The sequence below is a fragment of the Bombus affinis genome, chromosome 2, assembly GCF_024516045.1.
Source record: "Bombus affinis isolate iyBomAffi1 chromosome 2, iyBomAffi1.2, whole genome shotgun sequence".
Classification (NCBI taxonomy): Eukaryota; Metazoa; Arthropoda; class Insecta; order Hymenoptera; family Apidae; genus Bombus; species Bombus affinis.
In genome coordinates this window covers 16,907,145-16,927,786 of record NC_066345.1, presented here as the reverse complement: position 1 = coordinate 16,927,786, position 20,642 = coordinate 16,907,145, and the positions used below count along the sequence as shown (strand labels likewise).

Genomic DNA, 20,642 nt, shown 5'->3' with positions numbered 1-20,642 from the left:
TATATATAAGACGCTATAAAAGTTTTCTATAAGTAGTTGATGAAATTTTGATTTGTTAAAGCAAAAGCAAATAGATAGTATTTTTGAGCTTCTGTTTTTTTCAGTGACACGATTGAAAATAAAAATAACTAAATGTCACAACATTCGTAAAGAAGCTGTAAAAGTACATATTTATATATTGTTATTTATGACGTGCAAAGTTCATTTTATCTTAGATTATTATTAGAATGAATTACATTGTCTTTGAAAGGTCGTATGTCAATAACTATTTAGTGAAAATGATGGTTGAATCCTTAGGTTAAGTCAAGATGTTTTGCTGTTTTATATGTGCGACCAAAGTAATGAATACGTAGGAAGTTTTTTTGTAGAACTTATCGATCTTTGCATATAGCATATAGCAGAATATATAGAAATTAGTTTTCTTCCAACAAAAAATAGAAGCAGGCAAAATTATATAAATTTTCAGTAAGCAGAATTTAAAATAGTTTTCGTAAAATAAATACAGGGGCAAGAAACTATCGTATTGGCTGCCTATGTATCACTAGCACCATCTACGGTCACTTCCTAAATTTAATTTTACATAGGTGGAGGGGCGAGAGCTGGATAGCAAATATTACTGGTGGGAGACTTCGTGCTGAAGCACACGTAAAGGTCACCTTCAGTTTTAGTTGGACTCAAGACGCGAAAGCGGTATCTGCAGTTTAGTCAGAACATTGTAGGTGTACAAGTATAGGAAATTTTAAAATCAGACAAGAATTGTCTACATTCTAATCTTTATTGGTAACTGGACGTATATTTGTTCGGTGAGTTGAAAATTATTTAATTTTCTTTACATATACACATATAAAAGTACTTTTTATAGATAATAAGTAACTAAATGACTAATTGTCAGTGACAAAGTGACGTTATCTTGTATACACATTACAATAGACTATTATTCAATTTTGTAATAAATTTATTTGCTTTGCTACTCGTCAATCGACATTTTTTAAATTAGTTTGACGCTTTTTATATATGAATTTTACCTTACATGCAAATGAAGTAATCCCAATGATCTATCCTATACTCAATATTAACATCGTTATTCCGATATTTTGATGCACAACAGATCGAGACTGTGCTAGATTCCATTGATTCTTTGAACACATGCTATCTTATTTTAAAATACGAAGGGCTGCTGAAAATGTTTCGTGTTGTAACGTTCTTTAATATTGTTCGTGTATTCGTTACACTTTTTATCCTTCGCTCTTGATTAATTACTATCTTACGTGAAATAAGTTGTTATTCGACGAAAATTCGATCTTGTTATTTTATATTATATTTATTATTTACTTTGTCATTGCACGTTAATTCTTGTGCAATGTATGCTCATACAGAAAAGGATATTACAGTATATTGTAATATGAAAAGTGTATTTCATACATGCATAAACAATGATTGTTACACAAATGTTTGCAATGAGTTCCTTAAAATAAATGGGATGCTACTATGTTCATGTTATGACAAAGAATAGAGTTGATTTATAATGTAAATAGTGTTTGTTATTTTAGGTTACATATATTATGCAGGGCATAAGAATTTATTTCTTAATGTCTGTTTAAATTTCTTGTATGTTCACTTGTATAATATAATGTCCATAAAATATGATGAAATATGTGTTTGCACAACAAAAGAGTCAAAGGAAGAAGTTAATTCTTCTCGTGTTCCAATCCCAAAACAAAGTAATATGTATTAACTATAGAATCTATTTTGTTATTAAAACGTAATTAATAATAATTTTGAAAAAAATATAAATCTTTTTATCAGATGACAAAGAACATAACTTCTTAAAAGATAAAATTAATTTTTGTATGGCACGTGCCTCAGTTCCAAGCATAACAGAAAATAATGTTGATAAAAGTTCAATATTATTTGATATTCAAAAGGAACCAAAAATTCCTCTACAAGTAAGTTAAAAACTTGGTGGATATAACACATTCTTCTCCCATATATTCTTTATACTTTTGTACTAGATTGATACAAAATTGAAATGGGTGTTTATAAGAAAATATTTTGATTTGCTATTAAATATTCCTCTATGTTTCTGTTATAACAATGAGGTAGATCATGATCTGATTATTAGAAAAAAAGAGACAATTTTGTTTTTGTAATAATAATGAAAGAAGCACATTGATTAATATGTATCTATAAAATAAGTTATCATAAGCACTTACTATATTATTAAATAAAAGAATAAAGTAAATTCTTTATCTAAAGATAAGTAAGTAGTTACAAAAAAAGTTATATTACAGGGATATACTTGGTATCCTGCAGCAAAGATGGCAGAAGAAATAGCAGCACAGAGGTTCATAAAACCTGGTAGTCATAAAGGTAAAGGCCTTGCAGTCTTTACTAGCGGAGGTGACTCTCAAGGTAAAAGATCAATTAACTGAAATAAAATAGGAATACATATTAATTGATATTTTATTACTTAAATTTTAATAATAAAACTTATTCATTAGGAATGAATGCTGCAGTCCGAGCAGTTGTCAGAATGGGTATTTACCTAGGTTGTAAAGTTTTTTTCATCAATGAAGGTTATCAGGGTATGGTGGATGGTGGGAGTAACATTGTAGAAGCTAATTGGTCATCTGTCTCTTGTATCATTCATAGAGTATGTATTTTGTTTGTCATGCCTTTATTGCAGCTTCATTCAAACTATTATAATTATGTATTTTAGGGTGGTACAGTAATAGGATCTGCTCGTTGCAAAGATTTTAGGGAACGTGCTGGTCGTAGAAAAGCTGCAAAAAATTTAGTAACTCGTGGAATAGCTAACTTGGTTGTAATAGGTGGTGATGGTTCCCTTACTGGTGCAAATTTATTTAAAGAGGAATGGTCAGATCTATTAAAAGAATTAGCTGAAGCAGGTAAATAAAAAACTGATATTTTTATTGTAATATTATATTTTTATGTATACTTTACTAAGATGCTGTTTCTTTAGGTGAAATTACTTCAGAACAGGCAGAAAAATACCAACATTTACATATTGCTGGTATGGTAGGTTCTATCGATAATGATTTTTGTGGGACAGACATGACTATTGGTACCGATTCAGCATTACATCGTATTATTGAGAGTATTGATGCTATTGTTAGTACTGCATATTCTCATCAAAGAACATTCATAATGGAAGTCATGGGTCGACATTGCGGGTAAGTTGATCATTATGCTTTATTGGTGAAATGCTAAGAATTTTCGTTTCTTAAATAAATCAAACAAATAATTGGTTATTTAGTATTTCGAAAGAATTTAGTATTTCAGCACTAAAAATACTCAATCACAATATTTTATGAATTGAAGGATATCTGTTTTCGTATTATTTCTTACAAATGTGACAACCTGTTGGATAGGTATTTGGCAATTGTGGGTGCTTTAGCAGCAGAGGCAGACTTTGTTTTCTGCCCGGAATCACCACCTCCTGCTGACTGGCCTGATAAATTATGTAGAAAATTGGAGCAGGCACGTTGTTTAGGAATTTTCTAAATTTTTTGTTGCAGTGTTATTTTCCCCCTAATTTAGTTTAACAAATTTAATAATCTGTGTTTTCGTCTTTCATGTATTTTTAATTGTTTAATTCTGTTGTCAGTGTTACACATATTCCTTCTCACCTTCTTACAGTTAAGCAGAATATTAAAAGAACCAAAAACTTCGTTTGTAATAACTTTTTAATGTAAGGATAGGGACAAGTTCTAATAAAGCAATTCAAAGTAGTGTGAATATAATGAAAAAATAAGTCTTTCAGGTATCTGACGTTAGCTTCGAGTTTATCTTCTGAAGCATGCTATTGCTTTATACCTGAAGTACCGCCGTCAGGTGATTGGGTTGAGGAACTTTGCAAAGCTGTGCAACAGGCACGTTCTTGATCAATCATTATACTGTCTTTAATGAATCATGCTTCCCTATAATATTAAATTTATTAGCCAGATTATATTGTATTGAGTTCATTTTTATTCATATTAAACGTGTGTCTGCTCCTTTGTCAAAATAGTTAAATTATCAAGAAGAATAGGAATATATTAGTTTTTGGTCATTTATATTATAAATTTCTCTCAGTTTTAAAAGTTTGTTGCCAATACTAAACAAGATTTTAAACTATCTGCAATATTATATTTTTGTAATGTTTTACCAGTAACATTTTTCTTTATTTATCTTCACATTTTTATCAATAGTTTAAATTGGTCCTGACCATTTTACTATACTATAGCTACTGCGTTATATATATGTAATGTAATATTTTTAGTTGGCTTTTATAACATACTATTACAGTTACCTGGCTCTAGTGGCAGCCATATGTTCCGAAGCTGATTATGTGTTCATCCCAGAGTGGCCACCTGAACAGGATTGGCCAAACAAGCTGTGCAAAAAGCTATTACAGGTCTGCACAACTTTTTTTTTAATTTTTTAAACAGTTCTATAAAACAATTTACTTTTCTCATTGCTTGTAATATCACAGAATGGCTCCTTGCTTTAAATTTATGCTCTTGTTTGCCGTTTGCTGCTATGCTGTTTCATGAGTAAGAAGAGGAATATTATAGATATTTTAATCTTAGTTTAGTTTATTTGCTTGTAATGGTAAGCTTATTATAGTTACAATATGTTCTTTCAGAGAGTTTCATGTTCCATGTGTAACGTTTAATTATTTCTAAAATTAACTAATTAAATGTTTGGCATGTTTATAGGAGATAAATTGGAACATTAGTGTCATTAATTTCTATATTATTATCTTTTCTTTTGCCTACAATTTAATTTCTTTCGAACTAAATTTTCTTTGTAAACGATCTTTGCACTTATCTATGTAACTTTCAATTTATCTGTATGTATTGTATAAGATTATAAAAATTTTAAATATATCTTTTAGGAAAGACTCACAGGACAACGACTTAACATTATTATTGTGGCAGAAGGCGCAATAGATAGAAACGGCCAACCAATTACTGCTGAGAAGGTTCATAAAGTTGTTGTAGACAAACTGCAACAAGACACAAGGATTACAGTTCTTGGTCATGTTCAAAGAGGTGGTAATCCATCAGCTTTTGATAGAGTACTGGTTAGTTATTATATAAGTATACACAATACCATGATGTTCTTTTCCAATAACTTTCCAATAATATTGAAGACAAAAGTATTACATTAATTTAGTAATAACATATAGGGTTGTCGAATGGGAGCAGAAGCAGTAATGGCATTGATGGAAGCGAAACCAGACACTGAAGCATGTGTTGTTACACTGGATGGTAATCAAGCTGTTAGATTACCTCTTATGGAGTGCGTTCGTCGTACTAAAGCAGTAGCACAAGCTATGGCTGATAAAAATTGGGATCTTGCTGTTCAACTTCGTGGAAAGTATGTTATCCATATTACATACTGAAATAAAACTTTAATTATATTTCATTTTGTAAATATTTTTAGGGGATTTGCTCGTAATTTGGATACATATAAAATGTTAACCCGTTTGAAAGCACCTGTAGATCATGACCCTAGTAAGGTATGTTGCAATTTTGCATATGATATAAAGATTGATATGAACCTAAAGCCTTCTATCAAACTTTTGGGTATAAGATTGTTAAAATAATAAATATGAAATCAGTTGAATAAATATACAGATTGTTTCCGAAGTCATAGTACAATCGGAAAAGAGACGATTCCTGACGTCCAAATAATTTAAAAGTATAGAATAAAGATTTTTCATATGGAGTTCCGTTTCGAAAATCAAGTCTGAATATTCATTACAGAATGTTCACTATTCATGAATATTCGTTTCGAATTATTTTCTTTCTGTTGTACCACGACTGTGGAACATCTTACATAATGAATCATACAAAAAACATGTGAAGGTTTTAGTTCTGGTATCTAGAATATATAAAGAGTGAAGATTTGGCTATATTATATCTTTCATTTAATGCTGCTTCAGGAAAGTAATGGCCCGATATTAAAAAAGGTAAATCTGTTTTGAGAGAAGAAAGTATAAGTGTGTATATTTTTTGCTGAATATTAAATTTTAATGCATCATAAAATAGCCTTTCTAACAGTCTCATCTATTCCTTCTAAATTAGCAATTCACTTTATGTGGACAAGTGAGTCAACTAACTTCTAAATCTTGATGTTATTTTTGTTCTCTTTTATCTGTTTCTTTTCTTTTATTTCTTTTATTTCTTTTATTTCTTTTACTAAACAAATATAACATTGTTATAACCTGTAACAAGTGTTTCTGCTAGAATAAAAGAAACCACAAGCATACTAAAAGTCTTGATATCAAACATTATGTTAAATTGCAGAATGCATTTGTTTTTTATGTGCACGCTGCATGAATCAACATCAAATATCCCCACAATATTAACGCCAAATTTTATTACAGCAACACTATACGTTAGGTGTGATGCATATTGGTTCACCTTCTTGTGGTATGAATGCTGCGGTGCGTTCTTTCGTTCGGAACTGTATATATCGAGGTGATAAGGTATCGTCTTAAAAATGAGTACATCCTTATATAGTAATACAAGATCTCATGTTACAAACTTCTAGGTATATGGTATTTGCGACGGAATAATGGGCCTTATGGCTGGAAAATTTAAATTGATGGATTGGCCTTCTGTCACTGGTTGGGTAGCACAAGGTGGTGCTTATTTAGGAACTAAACGTGCTCCACCCAAAGAGGAGCAGTTGCCTCAAATTGCCCAGAGACTTAAAGAATACGGAATTCAAGCTTTGCTCATCATAGGAGGGTTTGAGGTAATGGTTCTTTAATTCTGTGAAGATCTCGGTTATAATAATTCCGTCATAGATCGCGGTGTATTTATTGTTAATGACCTTAATCCGTATTGCAGTGCCGACTTTTATATAAAAATTATTATAAATTTCATTTTATTAAAACAGATACTATTAATAATTATTAAACCTAGTATAGATATTAAACATTCATAGTAACAAGGATAAGAAAAGGAACAATTATATGAGTTAATTAGAATTCTTCATTGATGAACGCGTAAGAATCCAAAAACATTCATCACGAATGATATTAGTACGTTTGAAATATAGAAATTTCTCACGGAAATAACATATTCCTATGATACACATATACAGATTTAATCTATTATATAATAGCTATTCTTTGTCAGCAAGATTTACGATATGCCTTTTTAAGAATATTTTTCAACAAATTCCGTATGTATCTGTCAGATTAACCGCGATCTCTGCAGGGTTAAAGTAATTCGTACGCTGTCTTTCAGAATTTTACTTACTATTATAATGTGTTATTGTTGCTGTTTTTCTAAAAGGGTTATCAAACAGGACTTACCTTTTTCAAAGCTAGGGACAAGTATGAAGAATTTCGAATTCCTATTGCTATGATTCCGGCAACTATTAGCAATAACGTTCCAGGAACCGAGTTTTCATTAGGTTGTGACACAGCTTTAAATGAAATTACAGAGGTAGAATTTTTTACGTTGTGTACATGTTATTTTATAATAAAGCTATTGGTATAATATTTCACTTAGTCAAGTGTATCTGTGTTATTCTTAGATCTGTGATCGAATTCGTCAATCGGCGCAAGGTACAAAGCGTCGAGTATTTATTATTGAAACTATGGGTGGATACTGCGGTTATTTAGCTACGGTCGCTGGATTAGCCGGAGGTGCTGACGCAGCATATATTTTCGAAGAAAAGTTTAATATTAAAGACTTAAATCAAGATGTCATTGCGATGGCAGCAAAAATGTCTGAAGGTGTACAGAGAGGTCTTATTTTGAGAAATGAAAATGCTAACTTGAATTATAATACAGATTTTATGCAGAGACTTTTTAGCGAAGAAGGAAAGGGTCTATTCAGCTGCAGAATGAACATTATTGGTATATGTTTAACAATTGATACTATCTTATATTTTAAATAACAATAGATCTCAAGTTACAAAATTTTTTATAGGTCACATGCAACAAGGTGGTTCACCGACTCCATTTGATCGCAATTTGGGTACAAAAATGGGGTCTAAGGCAGTTGAGTGGTTTACCGAACAATTAAAAAAATATAGTAGCGATGGCAGTAAGGTAACGACGATGGATGCTGATAGTGCCGTTATGATTGGTATTGTGCGAAGACAGTATAGATTTACGCCGTTTACAGAACTTATTGAAGTTACGGATTTTGAGTAAGTAACGGGAATGCATCGCAGTTGATTTTCATCGGAAATGTGTACTTACGTTTCGTAAAATTTTCAGACACCGCATTCCAACATATCAGTGGTGGATGAAATTGCGGCCATTACTCAAAGTTTTAGCAAAACATGAGTCTACATATGAGGAAGAAGGACTTTATATCACTGTAGAAGAAATGGATCTTGATAACGATCCTCTTGTATAAATTACATGTATGTGATGAAAGGTAATGTTCCATAAATATGCAGTGTTAATTGTAGATTTTGTTAAACAGTATTGTATGGCGTTATAATAATTATTTTCCGTTGTTATTTGCGGGAGAAAAAAAAGGTGCAACTTCAGATACGCATTCGTAAAATTTAATATTCTATGAGATTTAGTATAGATTAACTATTTTGGCGATTGGCATGAAATCGCAATGTGTACATGCACATATGTATACCTATCATTTATAGATTGGTTTACTCAATAGCGAAATGCACTCTAATATAACTTAATCTCCTTAATGTGAATTGTCTTAATAAATAGTAAATTACTGCATATTATTGATATAATCAAGAGTATAGATTAATATTTTGTTTAAAAAATAGTAAATTTATATATTTTGATTGCGGCTTAAAATTCAGCAAGAAGTAGGAGGTACAAAGATAGTACCTGAAACATGAAGGTAAACTATATTTTAGTAATATAAAAGAATGAAACAGGTAGTGAGACATCGTAACGAGCATTTTCATTGATGAAAATAAAAAAATAAAATTAAAATAAAAATAAAAAAGAAAATAAATAAATAAGAAAATAAAAATAAAAAATTACATTCTTGTACTGAATGTACAAGTATTTATTGTCATTGCCATCGGTACGCGCGTGCGCCCGTACACACATATACGTACACCTGAAAATAGATCAAATGAAAATATAAGTATCTATTAATGTAATGTAAAACAACGTTGAAATATTATAACATAATCAAGGAACATACAAGATAATATAATTCTATACGAATATGACGATAAAAATTAATACAATTAACGATTTTAATCTCTCAATACGACATTCGAGTACAATAGCTTCCAGTCTTAGATTTTATGAACATTTTTAACACATTTAGCATCAGATTTGTTATTCTTGTCTATTTAAAATCTTGATACCACTCACAATAATTATATTGCAATTGTATTAATCTTAAAAATGCATGAAATTTTTGACACTTAATTTTTTCTTGTAGCTTTAACAGAAATTCATCAGTATGGCAACGCTTTTAGAGGGTATTATATTCTACCCTTTCCAGTACTGTTGGTTGCAATGTGAACTAAGAATCGAATTACAGCTTTCATGGCTATTTTACGATCTTGCGAGTAAATTTAAGCTATATTTGTGGTCTATTAAGATATAAAATTAAACGTAATGTGGCATCTTTCTTAAATGAAAACTTATCATTTGGTTTAGCTTTACCTATAGCTATGAAAAGCTATTTGAAGAATATACTTGTCTACCTCAAAATATAATTTGCAACGACAAGCGATACTTAGGGCGAACTAAAGACCTAAGTCTTACTGGTTGCATATAACATTAAAAGGTTTTGCTAAGATTTAAGGCTTGTGACCACAGGAATATTTAGATTTAATTCGTGTTATTATTATACTCGTGTATTATCATGTGTATTCATCTCGACAAGTCGTACAGATATTAAACTCGAAATTGTTTTCTTGGATGTAGAAAAGAACAATTTCTACAAAATTTTAGAATCGTAAATTTTTTTAATGTTAACGATCATGGTATTTATTGAATTTATTTCTCTTTTAAAAACTTGATAAGGTGATGTTAATTAAAGTTCGGTGATACAATTAAGAAACACATAAAGAAGATTTTCAAGGAACTGACTGACACGTCCATTTAATATAAAATACAAGTCGTGTTTCGATTTACAATGTCGCAATATTAAAGAACCTCTACATTTCTGACTATCGTTTTTAAAATGTAAACACGTTCATCTAAGTCAACAACAATCGGATCAGGATATGAAATATTTTTATTTGAGATATAGAACAACTTCTCACGAACATAACATAAAATAATCTAATTTATATTTGTCACTGAATCCTAAACTAGTATAATACAGCAGAACTACGTGTATATTTTAGGGAGGATTATGCACGTTGTTTATTTAAAATTGTTGTTGTAAATGCATAAATAATGATTTAGCAAAGTACTGAGACAATAGATGTTGTTGACAAGCATATGAAAGAAAAAATATTATTCAATATAAACGAAACTGTATCTGTGAAGATAACACTCTCAAAGAGTTATAATGATTCTCGAAGATATCCTCTTTACATTGCCTTCGCATATTACGTATGATTGTTAAAAATATAAACTTATTATGGCCTAATCAATGGAGGATCTGCACTTCAAATTTGTACAGTTATCGATACAAGAGCGGATGATCAAAAAAGTATCGGATATGAAGGAAATTGTAAAAATTTATAAGGATAAACAAAAGTAATATATTATAAAGCATGTGTAAATAAGTATATCGATCCGTTTTTGTGTATGAAAATAGAACTGTTACAACACACACAGACACAAGATGTATTTTATATAACTTTAAGTATAAATTCCGAATTTTGATCGTATATCATATGTGTTCATTTAAGTGCATCAGAGCAGACAGATTATTGTTCCACTGCTAAGCATGCTAATACAAACATATAATGTACAAATACAGAAGCGTTAATATCATACCACTATGATTAACTAATAATATAATGAAAATATAACGTTGGAAGAGTATTATTTTTACGATTACAGAGGTATATTTTCGACTCATTGTTGATCAATGAATTTTACAGTTTATCTCTGGCATAATATATATGAAATCTAGAAGTTATTTTGTTTCAATATTGAATTGTTAAATATGTATTTTCCCTTTACCATCACATAACTATTAAGATATTTATTTATAGATAAATATTTAAAGTATCGCGAAATATTTGTGGTGATTGCATAGTTTTAATAGTAAATGCATAGGAATATGTATAAGAATATTGTGACCACTAAAAATGTACCTAATACTATTAATAAAGTGTATCTTATAATGTTTTCTGTCGTATGATTTAATATTATTGTTATATTCGTCAATTTTAGACACATGCGAATAATTTATTATGTATAGGAAATTAGATATTTTTTATAAATAATTTTTAATTATCTCTTCATCATTAGTCAATAATTCTTTTTCATAGAAGTTTTAGAAATACATATATAACTGTTATTTTCGATCCTTGGATTAGATTGATCATCGCACTTACAAACAATAGAACATCCGTATAATAATACATAAAATATTGTTAACTGAGATAATTTTCATTATATGTCAGAGAAAATTAATTTTTCAATTAATATCACAAAATTATGAGAAATACATGCATACCGTATAATATATTGACCGAGTTATATATTTGAAAATTTTCCTGACTTACGTGGTGCCAACAAGTAAAGACAGAAAGCGCCACATTGTTCGATGTTGGTCGCATGCTTTAATATATTGCTTTCCCGGTGCGCAACGTGTGTTGCGTTTTTGCGTATAGTATATGTATATAGGTTATTGGTATAATTGAGTACACGTTGAATTATTTGACGGTACTTCCAATAAGTCGTTGACGCGTGTGGTCACAAGAACGGTACTTTTAATCGCGGAAAATAATGGTCGCGGTAAAAGGTCGCAAGAATTCAAATAAAAATCCTCCTATATTCAGTCATGAATTCGTTATCCAAAATCATGGAGATATTGTTTCTTGTGTGGCTATGATCTTCGTAACGGGTTTAATGGTGCAGGTCAGTATTCAGTTTCTTCAATTTCAATGATATTTTTATTTAACACATACATATTTTTCAAAGTTCGCTAGCGTTGATTCCTTTTACTTTTATGTATTTCACTTTATGTTCGAGAACAATTTATACCTAATATTAGTTTCAGTTATCGTTAGTTCGATGACCATATGTTATTTTTTATTGCCATTATTTGTTAACCAATACGAATATATGTAATAAATCGAGCTTAAGTGAAGTTATATTAATATAATATTTTTTGATTTACACAATGTTCGCTTACTTATACACTACTATAAGTTATAAATTATTTTTTAGGCCACATCACCATGGGCATATACATTTATTGCTATTCATCACAATATAACTTCAGATATTGAAGATCCGACTATGCCAATGAAATATACTACTGGTTGGAAAGATGCATGTGCTGTATTTTTCTCTCTCTTGATAACAATTGTAATGCATGCCGTATTTCAAGATTATATATTTGATGTAAGATGCATTAATTTGTATTTTCTTTATTCTAAATATTTTCAATAAAACCGTTACTAACATTTATATTTTCTTTTTTCAGAAAGTTTCAAAACGTCTACATCTTAGTAAAGTAAAACTTGCTAAATTTAATGAATCCAGTCAACTTGTTGTATTTTATATACTGTCTATTATATGGGGTATAGACATAATTATCAGGTCTGTTATATCAAATATAAATATAGTCATTTTTTATATAATTAAATGTAATATAAATTTATGATTTCTTTAGAGAGAACTTGTTATTAAACATAACTTTATTGTGGAAGGAATACCCTGTGCCAATGTCTTTTTCCTCAAAATTGTTCTTTATTTGCCAACTTGCTTATTGGTTGCATTGTTACCCTGAATTATATTTTCAAAGAGTAAAGAAGGAAGATATACCTCCTCGAGTTGTACAAGCAACTATTGGATTCTTTTCCACTGTTGCAGCTTATATCTTTAAGTATGACATACATATTTTTCTATGTAGTATACAATATTAGTTATATTATTTTCTAATACTTTCTTATTTTATACAGTTTCCAGCAAGTAGGAATCTTACTATTAGTTTCACATTACATAGGAGATGCTTTGCTTCATGGAGCTAGGCTTGTACATTTTGTCGGTAAAAAAGAAAAGGTGACAAAAAGTGGGTATAATTTCATTAGGTATACTGTTTTATATAAAATTACTTCTTTCGTAATATTCTACAATTATTTTGTTTATAGTGGCATTCCTCGTTGCTAACTCGGTGTATGTTTTCGTACGCGTGGCAACGTTGACTATTGCAACGTTAGTGTTTCTGTATGGTTTGGGCCAAATTGAAAGTGTATTCAATTTCGCAACTGGAAATTTTAATATTCCAGTCATAAGGTTTACAGCTTTGACCTATATCATTATCTTCCAAACGTACCTTTCTTATGTATTTATTTCGAGGCAACTTAAGCGTGCCCGTGAAAATGTAGTTCCTATACAAGCAACAGTGAAATCAAAACAAAAGCCAAGGAAAAAAGAAGGTAAACAAGACTTGAGGAATTTTCGTATCGTTAATGTACACTGAAAGCATCAATTTTAAGTACAAAATTGATTTTTGTTTAGGAAAAAAATCTGCCACGTCCGAGGATGACGATCTGCCAGAAGTTGACCAAGCGACTAAGAAAAATCTTAGATCTCGTTCATCTACGAAAGCTAAATAAATACGTAGTAAAGTAAGAAATTTTTATCTAAGGCTGATCACACAAAAGTACCTATTTCATTTATCTATGTTTGTATTATAAATAAGGTTTCTGATATTAGTATTTATGAAAATTTCCATTATGTTAATATCATTTTAAAATGCGAATTACCACGTGACCTTCACATATATATTTCACGTTTGTATTAAGCGTATATAAACATTAGACTTTGTATGTGAAAGTTTTATAATTTTACATATTCAAGAGCATAATTTACACAAATTTTCCGTTTATGCTCCGAAATTAGTAACTCTTAATGCGATTGATTTAATAATCTTATATGTATGATATACTTATACTTCTATGATTATGTATGACTATGCTTCACAATAACAAAAAAATATAACAATAAAGCGTAAAATAACATCATATATTACATTTTGATTTTATTTACATATATTTCATTGTTCATTATATTTAGTGTATTTATTATAATCAGAGATGAATAGGGGTATCTCTGATGAGCATGGAAAAAGTTCAGCCAAAAGTACGCTTACGAGTTGCCTTTAGCGGTCAAACGGTCGAACCACGCACATTTTTTGTTTCGGTGATTTTGGCGGTAGAAACATGCGCGAGGAACAGAGCGCACATTCTATGTGAGAAAGAAACATATACACGTTCACATATACATATACACAGGAATGTGCGTTCGTAGTTTCGTACTAATTGTATCAAATATATGTAATGTACTAACTTTTATTTAGAACGGTTAATCCTTTTATCTTGCTATTTGAACTATACTTTCAGTTATCAGATATTAATAGCTTTATAAGAAGAAAGATATAAATAAGAATTATAGAACTTTAAGTGTTATTGTAACACGAAAATTATAGTTTTTGTAAAAATGTCAAATATTTAAAATATTATTGAAAATGGTTAAACGAAAAAGTTTAAACAAACTTCGGTCTAGATACAGTTCTGCTATTTTAAATTCCGATACGGATATTTTTGGCGATGGTATGTATTCGCTTGACAACTTTGTCTAGGTTAGGTATTTGTATTATGAAACAGTATACATACTATGGTGTTTATATTTCAGAATACCCATACTGGTGGAAAAAGTTGGAAGATACCTCGTTAGCGCAACTATCAACTGATTCGAAAATTTTAAATGAAACTAGTCGTCATTTAGACTCTAATTCACAAATAGAAACAAGCCAGGTTACAGGTGAATGGTGGAAAATATTAGATGTTTCAAGTATTCCAAATTCTCCCAAAATAAACAAAGATATCGTAGAAAAAAGTATGTCCCTTTGATCTATGAGGTATATGTTACAAAACTACTTTTTATTAATTATGACATTTTATTAGATTCAGCTAACAATGTATTGGTGTCGGAATCTGAAGAAGAACTTGAAATTGCAAAAAGCAAACATCATTTGCGTTCAAAGACAAGAAAAAGCAAGGATAATATTTTTTTGAACGTTTTAAACGATTCTGTAACAACCAAGTCAGATGTTAAAAAGAAAAATAATAATGTAATAACGTCGGAATCCGAGGAAGAACCGGAAAATGCAAAAAAAAGATATCCTCTGCGTTCAAAAGCGAAACAAAACAAAGATAATATCTTCTTTAATGTCTTAAATGATTCTACGACAACTACCTCAGAAGTTGTACTGGAAAATAATAATGTAGTAACGTCGGAATCTGAAGGTGAACCTGAAATTGCAAAAAGGAAATTTCTCTTGCGTTCTAAGGCAACAGAAAGCAATCATAATGTTTCCTCGAATGTCTTAAACGATTCTGTAACAACCAAGTCAGATGTTAAAAAGAAAAATAATAATGTAGTCACGTCAGAATCCGAGGAAGGATCTAAAATTGCAAAAGAGAAAAATCTTTTGCATTTAAGGGCAAAAAGAAGCAAAGGCAATATTTTCTTGAATGTCTCAAATGATTCTATGACAACTAGGTCAAAGGTTATAAAGAAAAATGGTAATATAGTAATGTCGGCATCTGAAGAAGAGCTTGAAATTGCAAAAAGCAAACATCATTTGCGTTCAAAGGCAAGAGAAAGCAAAGATAATATTTTTTTGAACGTTTTAAACGATTCTGTAACAAGCAAATCAGACGTTAAAAACAAAAGTAATAATATAATAACGTCGGAATCCGAGGAAGAACCGAAAATTGCAAAAAAGAGATATCCTCTGCGTTCAAAAGCGAAACAAAACAAAGATAATATCTTCTTTAATGTCTTAAATGATTCTACGACAACTACATCAGAAGTTACACAGAAAAATAATAATGTAGTAACGTCGGAATCTGAAGAAGAACCTGAAATTGCAAAAAGGAAATTCCCCTTGCGTTCTAAAGCAATAGAAAGCAAAGATAATATTTTTTCGAATCTATTAAACGATTCTGTAAGAAGTAAGTCGGGAACTATACATGAGACTAATAATGTACCAATCCTGGAATCCGAAGAATCTAAAAATGCAAAAGTAAACTATTCTTTGCGTTCTTTGGCCACAGAAAGCAAAGATAATATTGGTTCGGATAAATTAAACGATTCTGTAACAACTACGCCAGGAATTGCACAGAAGACTAACAATATACTAACGTTGGAATCCGAAGAACCTAAAATTGCAAAAGGAAAATTTCTTTCTCGTTCTAAGGTAACAGGAAGCAAAGATAATATTTTTTCAAATGTTTTAGATGATTCTGCGACAACTAAGTTAAACGTTATGCAGAGAACTGGAGAAAAAAGTTCTAAGAGTAATTCTGCATCAAATAGTGAAACAGTTGCTAATGTTGAAGAATTAAATAAGATACGAGGATATAGTTTGAATCACAGTCAAAAGACTGATGATATTGTAAAATTAAAGTCTAATATTTCAAAGAATAAAAATAATGAGTTACAGATGACAACAAACTACTTAGTTCCTGCAATAACCGAAACATCAGTTTCCAGCGAAACAGGGTCGAATCGGTTCGCATTAAATTTTGAGGATGATTCTATACATTTTGCATTACCAAAAGCACAGAGTACAATACTCGAAGGTAGTAGTTTGTCTGTACATAATAGCGTTAAGGAAAGCAGTAACAGTGACGCATACCATAAAGTATTAAAATGGAAATCAAAGTTGTTAACAAATCATAATAAGAATGCAAAAAAGAATTTATTTGAAACTGTATTTGAAGATCAAGAAAGTACTATTAAAATACGAGGAAATGCAACAGCCGATGGAATAGCAGAACATTCACAGAAATCATCAAAGGTCTCTGAAGCACTGCATCTTTCTCGATTGCCGTCTTCTCTTTCCAAAAAAGCAATTTCATCTCCTTCGCGACATTCAACGGTGGTCAATACAAACACACATAGCGATGAGCCAAAAGGCCAGACAAGCATCAGGCACTTTTTGATGTCGGATAAAACATTGCCGACATCGCAAATGTTTTGGGATAAAGAGAAAGTAGATGGAATAAAACGAGAATTAGAGAGGGTGAAGGAACGAGAAATAGCTCGTATGAAAATGGATAGGAACAAGCAAGAAGTTCAAAAGAAATTGCCTTCGCGTGAAGGAAAAATAAAGGAAATTGAGAAAAATACGAAGTCGACATTGCAGAAGCAACGTCCTATTAAACAAGTCCATGAGGCTTTTTTGGTGAATGGGCGAGTATACAGAGCTCCTCGGCTTCCCCGTCCCCAACCCTGGATTACCGATCGTCTTTATAAATACTTGTGGAAGTGTATGGAACCGAGATTCAAGTTGGAAACTAGAGTGGTTTCTGAAAAATTTATACATCAGTTGTCGAGTATAACAACGTTGATCGCCAAACGTAAATCATACTTGAATTATAAAGCTGAATTGTACGCTTTAATGAAAGAAATGGCACGGCTTGATATTATTCATACTCGAAACGATTTTTATAATTTTTGTCATGATTTCTTTCCCTATGAGCTTCGCGTTAAAACAGTGCCAATGTTATTACCTGGAAACAAGAGAAATATACCATACGACGCGGATACGCTGCACAAACCTCTTCTAGTCCCTTGAACCTTTATTGTACATGACGCGTTACATTTAACGCGACTCCTACCACAGAATGTAAATAAATATATTTTCGTTATGTTCAAAGAAAGGAATCGTTCCGATTTATTTACTTACATTTTATACCCTAATTAAAGTGATTATTTTTCTCCATTGAATCTCTGTACCTAGAATGTAAAAAGTATTTATAAATAAGATCGAATAAAATGTAGATGTACGTTTGGTTTGTTTGTGTAATTTGAGCAGGTATTTTAGCATTGGTCAATCGATATTTGAGCGTCTAAATCAATGCGAAGCAAGGCGTGTGAGGATCGAATTGCGACGTTTCCCACGGAACGGACACTCCATGTTCCAAAAGATCAACGCTTCTCTTTTTCCTTTTTTTCCATTTTTCCTTTATCCACGCGTCCGCTATACAATTGGACCTTGTACGCCTCTACGTTACCAGTACAGGTGTATATAAGTTCGCTTCTACCTTTCCACAGGTATTCAAACTTTCTATTCCTCTTCGTATCGACAAGTATGATAGATAGTTTATCGTTGTTTCGCTGACTTGTCGTTGAAAGAAATATCGTTTATTATCACTATTCTATTTCTGTTTTCGGTTTATTACGAATCAATGCGTGACGAATCACAATTCTATAAATATTTGTGACAAGTGAATTTGACGTAATGAAACTCGAGCAATACGTGACATAGTGAAAAGAAGAGTAGCAGATTAAGAATGGTTCTTTCGGATTTACGTAATATATCGAGGTTAGTAAAAGTAGTTAAACAACCTCGATACTACGATACATTGAACGAATAAACAGATTTCCCTATTGTCCCTTCTATCCTTGTCCTTTCCCATTGTCAGAGAAGCACGTTTGTTTGTGCAATTTCTCGAACCACGAGGAAATTTTGTTCGATCGATTATAACGCGATCGAACGACAATGGTACGGTATTGATGATTTTCGGGAAGGCAGAAGGTAGGGCGGTAATCGTTGGATATACGATATCATCGGTTTTCTCTCTCCGAACGAAAGGAAGGGAATACAAAGACGGTGTTATACTTGGGAGAGCTGTCTTAATTAACCGAACGAATCTGACCGAGTCTCGTTTGAAGTTTAATCTCTAATGGAACAGCCGTCGCAATTAGGTGAGACTTATTTTGCGCACGCCATGTCGTGTATAATGTTTGAGCGAGCATCGGGGGACACGTGACACGGCACGCGTCGCTCGTTACTCTATCGATATTGGCGATTGTTTCCTTTAAAAATGATCACGCTCTTTTTTATTTCATCGATACCCTCTTCTTTCTCTTTCTTCCCTTCCACGTTCTTTTCTTCCTTGAAAATATACAACTGCCGTTTCTTTTCCGAAAATTCGATTTTCCCTTTTTTTTTTTTTAAGAATACTGATATGCTTTGAACGATTAAGTACGTGTATAGCTTGTCGAGTCACCGAACCATGTTCAAAGTATTACGTTTAACCGGGGTGAAAAAAGCGGGTGGTTAGATACCGCTGTCGGAAATATTTGGCACGTGCCATGATGATTTGGTTACTTTGCTTGTTCGAATATACGAAGATTAAAAACTGACAAGGCAAAGGGGATACGAGGATGCGTCACGCATCTTTGCGTCAAGCATCTTTTTCTCTTTTATTTTATCACGTTGTTACTTATATCGAATTTCGTACATGCTTCCTACATATATTTATGTACATATGGTGTGGTAGATATACAGCATAGCGAACTAGTTTCAGGACAATTCAAGATGCAAGTAGTTTTGTTTGACGTCATCGATGCAATTGGAATGGTGCATTGTGACGTCGTCCGTATGACGCCACTTTAGGATCGTTTAACTTGTCCTTACGAAGGGCGAAAATGATATCCCGAAGATGCGACACGACCTAGCAATGATAAAGGTACCTTTTATTGGGCGATTGAAGGCGACGAACGATCGCGGTGTTATAAAATCGTGGCCAGAAACATAAAGGAAGTGTAGCCATTTATTCCGACGAATGTGTAGAGGGATTTTACAAAGAAGAGTACTTACTTTCGTAGATCGAGTAGCCGGTATTGGCGTTCCTTCGAGCGAGCACAGCTCGAATGTTATGACAATTATGAGTTTTCCGTGGGTGCATCGAGGTGGCACGTGGCGACGCGCATTGGGGAGATGGTGGCCGCGTGTCGCCGCGTGAGAACAGCTTCGCTCACACGCGTTACGTCGTGCACGTGCATATCTACTATGTATTGCGTCTAGCTCTGCGTACACGCATGCGTACCCGCGATCGCGCCACGCGCCACTACCACCCTCCAACTTTTCAATGAGCACTCCTCCTCTTTTTCTCTTTCTTTTCTCTTCCATTTTTCTTTGTTCTCGCAGCTTCGCCGGTCTCCATCATCTTCGAACATGGATCGATACGCATCGCGTTTGTATCATCGCGATCGTAAACGAATTATACATTCGCTATCGATACGATTGCAAAGGTCGAATCGATCGCGCTTTAATTCGATTCGATCTTTCACCCCCGTATCCTCTATGGATCAGCGAGTATGTCGCAAGTATGAATACTCTTTCCACTTCCGTTTTAGTATTTCGATACACAGCGTTTCGAATGGGAAGGAAAAGAAGAAGCGATAGAAGATAAAGTAGGGAAAAGTGTTTTTCAAATATGTAACCGATGAGAGGATTGGCGTACGTTTGAAAAAAAAAGGGAAGAGGTAAGCAGCGAAGTACATACATACTCGCTTACCCTTCCTCCATTCGTTCATGAAGTTCGCTCTTTGTACAATTACGTAGAAACGCGATTCCACTCGGAAGTAGTACACAGTGAGTGTTCGAGTGGGGATAGGGAGGTTCGTACAGCGTGGTACGATAAGATCCGGCCAGCCGAGGTGATAAATA

General features: G+C 32.1%; 3 protein-coding genes and 1 long non-coding RNA gene across 9 annotated transcripts; 3 read left to right on the top strand and 1 right to left on the bottom strand.

Annotated features, from left to right (window-relative positions):
• Positions 1 to 181: 181 nt before the first annotated feature.
• Positions 182 to 11,287, top strand: LOC126928764 (ATP-dependent 6-phosphofructokinase). Of its 6 annotated transcripts, XM_050744477.1 has the most exons (18): positions 196 to 803; positions 2,292 to 2,412; positions 2,502 to 2,653; positions 2,720 to 2,909; positions 2,984 to 3,194; positions 4,309 to 4,417; positions 4,901 to 5,089; positions 5,195 to 5,385; positions 5,452 to 5,527; positions 5,954 to 5,980; positions 6,096 to 6,116; positions 6,398 to 6,499; positions 6,565 to 6,771; positions 7,317 to 7,469; positions 7,561 to 7,885; positions 7,959 to 8,181; positions 8,252 to 8,414; positions 9,414 to 11,287. In XM_050744477.1, the coding sequence occupies exons 2-17, from the start codon at positions 2,319 to 2,321 to the stop codon at positions 8,391 to 8,393; spliced, it is 2,412 nt and encodes an 803-aa protein (XP_050600434.1). In that variant the 5' UTR covers positions 196 to 803; positions 2,292 to 2,318; the 3' UTR covers positions 8,394 to 8,414; positions 9,414 to 11,287. The 6 variants fall into 6 exon arrangements, with proteins under 6 accessions (XP_050600433.1, XP_050600437.1, XP_050600434.1 ...); XM_050744476.1 differs by lacking the exon at positions 4,309 to 4,417 and adding an exon at positions 3,393 to 3,501 and having other exon boundaries at positions 182 to 803; positions 8,252 to 11,287; XM_050744475.1 differs by having other exon boundaries at positions 8,252 to 11,287.
• Positions 11,288 to 11,743: 456 nt separating this feature from the next.
• On the top strand, positions 11,744 to 14,138 carry LOC126928766 (translocating chain-associated membrane protein 1). Its single transcript, XM_050744482.1, has 7 exons — positions 11,744 to 12,022; positions 12,335 to 12,511; positions 12,594 to 12,709; positions 12,783 to 12,995; positions 13,072 to 13,181; positions 13,261 to 13,548; positions 13,631 to 14,138. Exons 1-7 carry the CDS (start codon positions 11,891 to 11,893, stop codon positions 13,726 to 13,728), a joined length of 1,134 nt encoding a protein of 377 aa, XP_050600439.1. The 5' UTR covers positions 11,744 to 11,890; the 3' UTR covers positions 13,729 to 14,138.
• A 264-nt stretch (positions 14,139 to 14,402) lies between these two features.
• On the top strand, positions 14,403 to 17,844 carry LOC126928763 (RGS domain-containing serine/threonine-protein kinase A-like). Its single transcript, XM_050744473.1, has 3 exons — positions 14,403 to 14,724; positions 14,807 to 15,010; positions 15,079 to 17,844. Exons 1-3 carry the CDS (start codon positions 14,640 to 14,642, stop codon positions 17,757 to 17,759), a joined length of 2,970 nt encoding a protein of 989 aa, XP_050600430.1. The 5' UTR covers positions 14,403 to 14,639; the 3' UTR covers positions 17,760 to 17,844.
• On the bottom strand, positions 17,660 to 20,580 carry LOC126928770 (uncharacterized). Its single transcript, XR_007716941.1, has 3 exons — positions 19,791 to 20,580; positions 17,871 to 19,644; positions 17,660 to 17,798 (listed from the first exon to the last, which is right to left on the bottom strand). It is a non-coding gene; the product is annotated as an uncharacterized LOC126928770 (long non-coding RNA).
• Between the last annotated feature and the right edge of the window lie 62 nt (positions 20,581 to 20,642).

Coding starts and splice junctions, on each gene's coding strand:
- LOC126928764 (XM_050744476.1), top strand. CDS start 2,319: ATGGCAGAAGAAATAGCAGCACAGAGGTTCATAAAACCTGGTAGTCAT. Junction 3,502..4,900: donor TATGTAGAAAATTGGAGCAG/GCACGTTGTTTA, acceptor TATATCTTTTAG/GAAAGACTCACAGGACAACG. Junction 5,981..6,095: donor ATGGCCCGATATTAAAAAAG/GTAAATCTGTTT, acceptor CTTCTAAATTAG/CAATTCACTTTATGTGGACA.
- LOC126928766 (XM_050744482.1), top strand. CDS start 11,891: ATGGTCGCGGTAAAAGGTCGCAAGAATTCAAATAAAAATCCTCCTATA. Junction 12,023..12,334: donor TAACGGGTTTAATGGTGCAG/GTCAGTATTCAG, acceptor ATTATTTTTTAG/GCCACATCACCATGGGCATA. Junction 13,182..13,260: donor AAAAGAAAAGGTGACAAAAA/GTGGGTATAATT, acceptor TTTTGTTTATAG/TGGCATTCCTCGTTGCTAAC.
- LOC126928763 (XM_050744473.1), top strand. CDS start 14,640: ATGGTTAAACGAAAAAGTTTAAACAAACTTCGGTCTAGATACAGTTCT. Junction 14,725..14,806: donor TACGGATATTTTTGGCGATG/GTATGTATTCGC, acceptor TTTATATTTCAG/AATACCCATACTGGTGGAAA. Junction 15,011..15,078: donor CAAAGATATCGTAGAAAAAA/GTATGTCCCTTT, acceptor ACATTTTATTAG/ATTCAGCTAACAATGTATTG.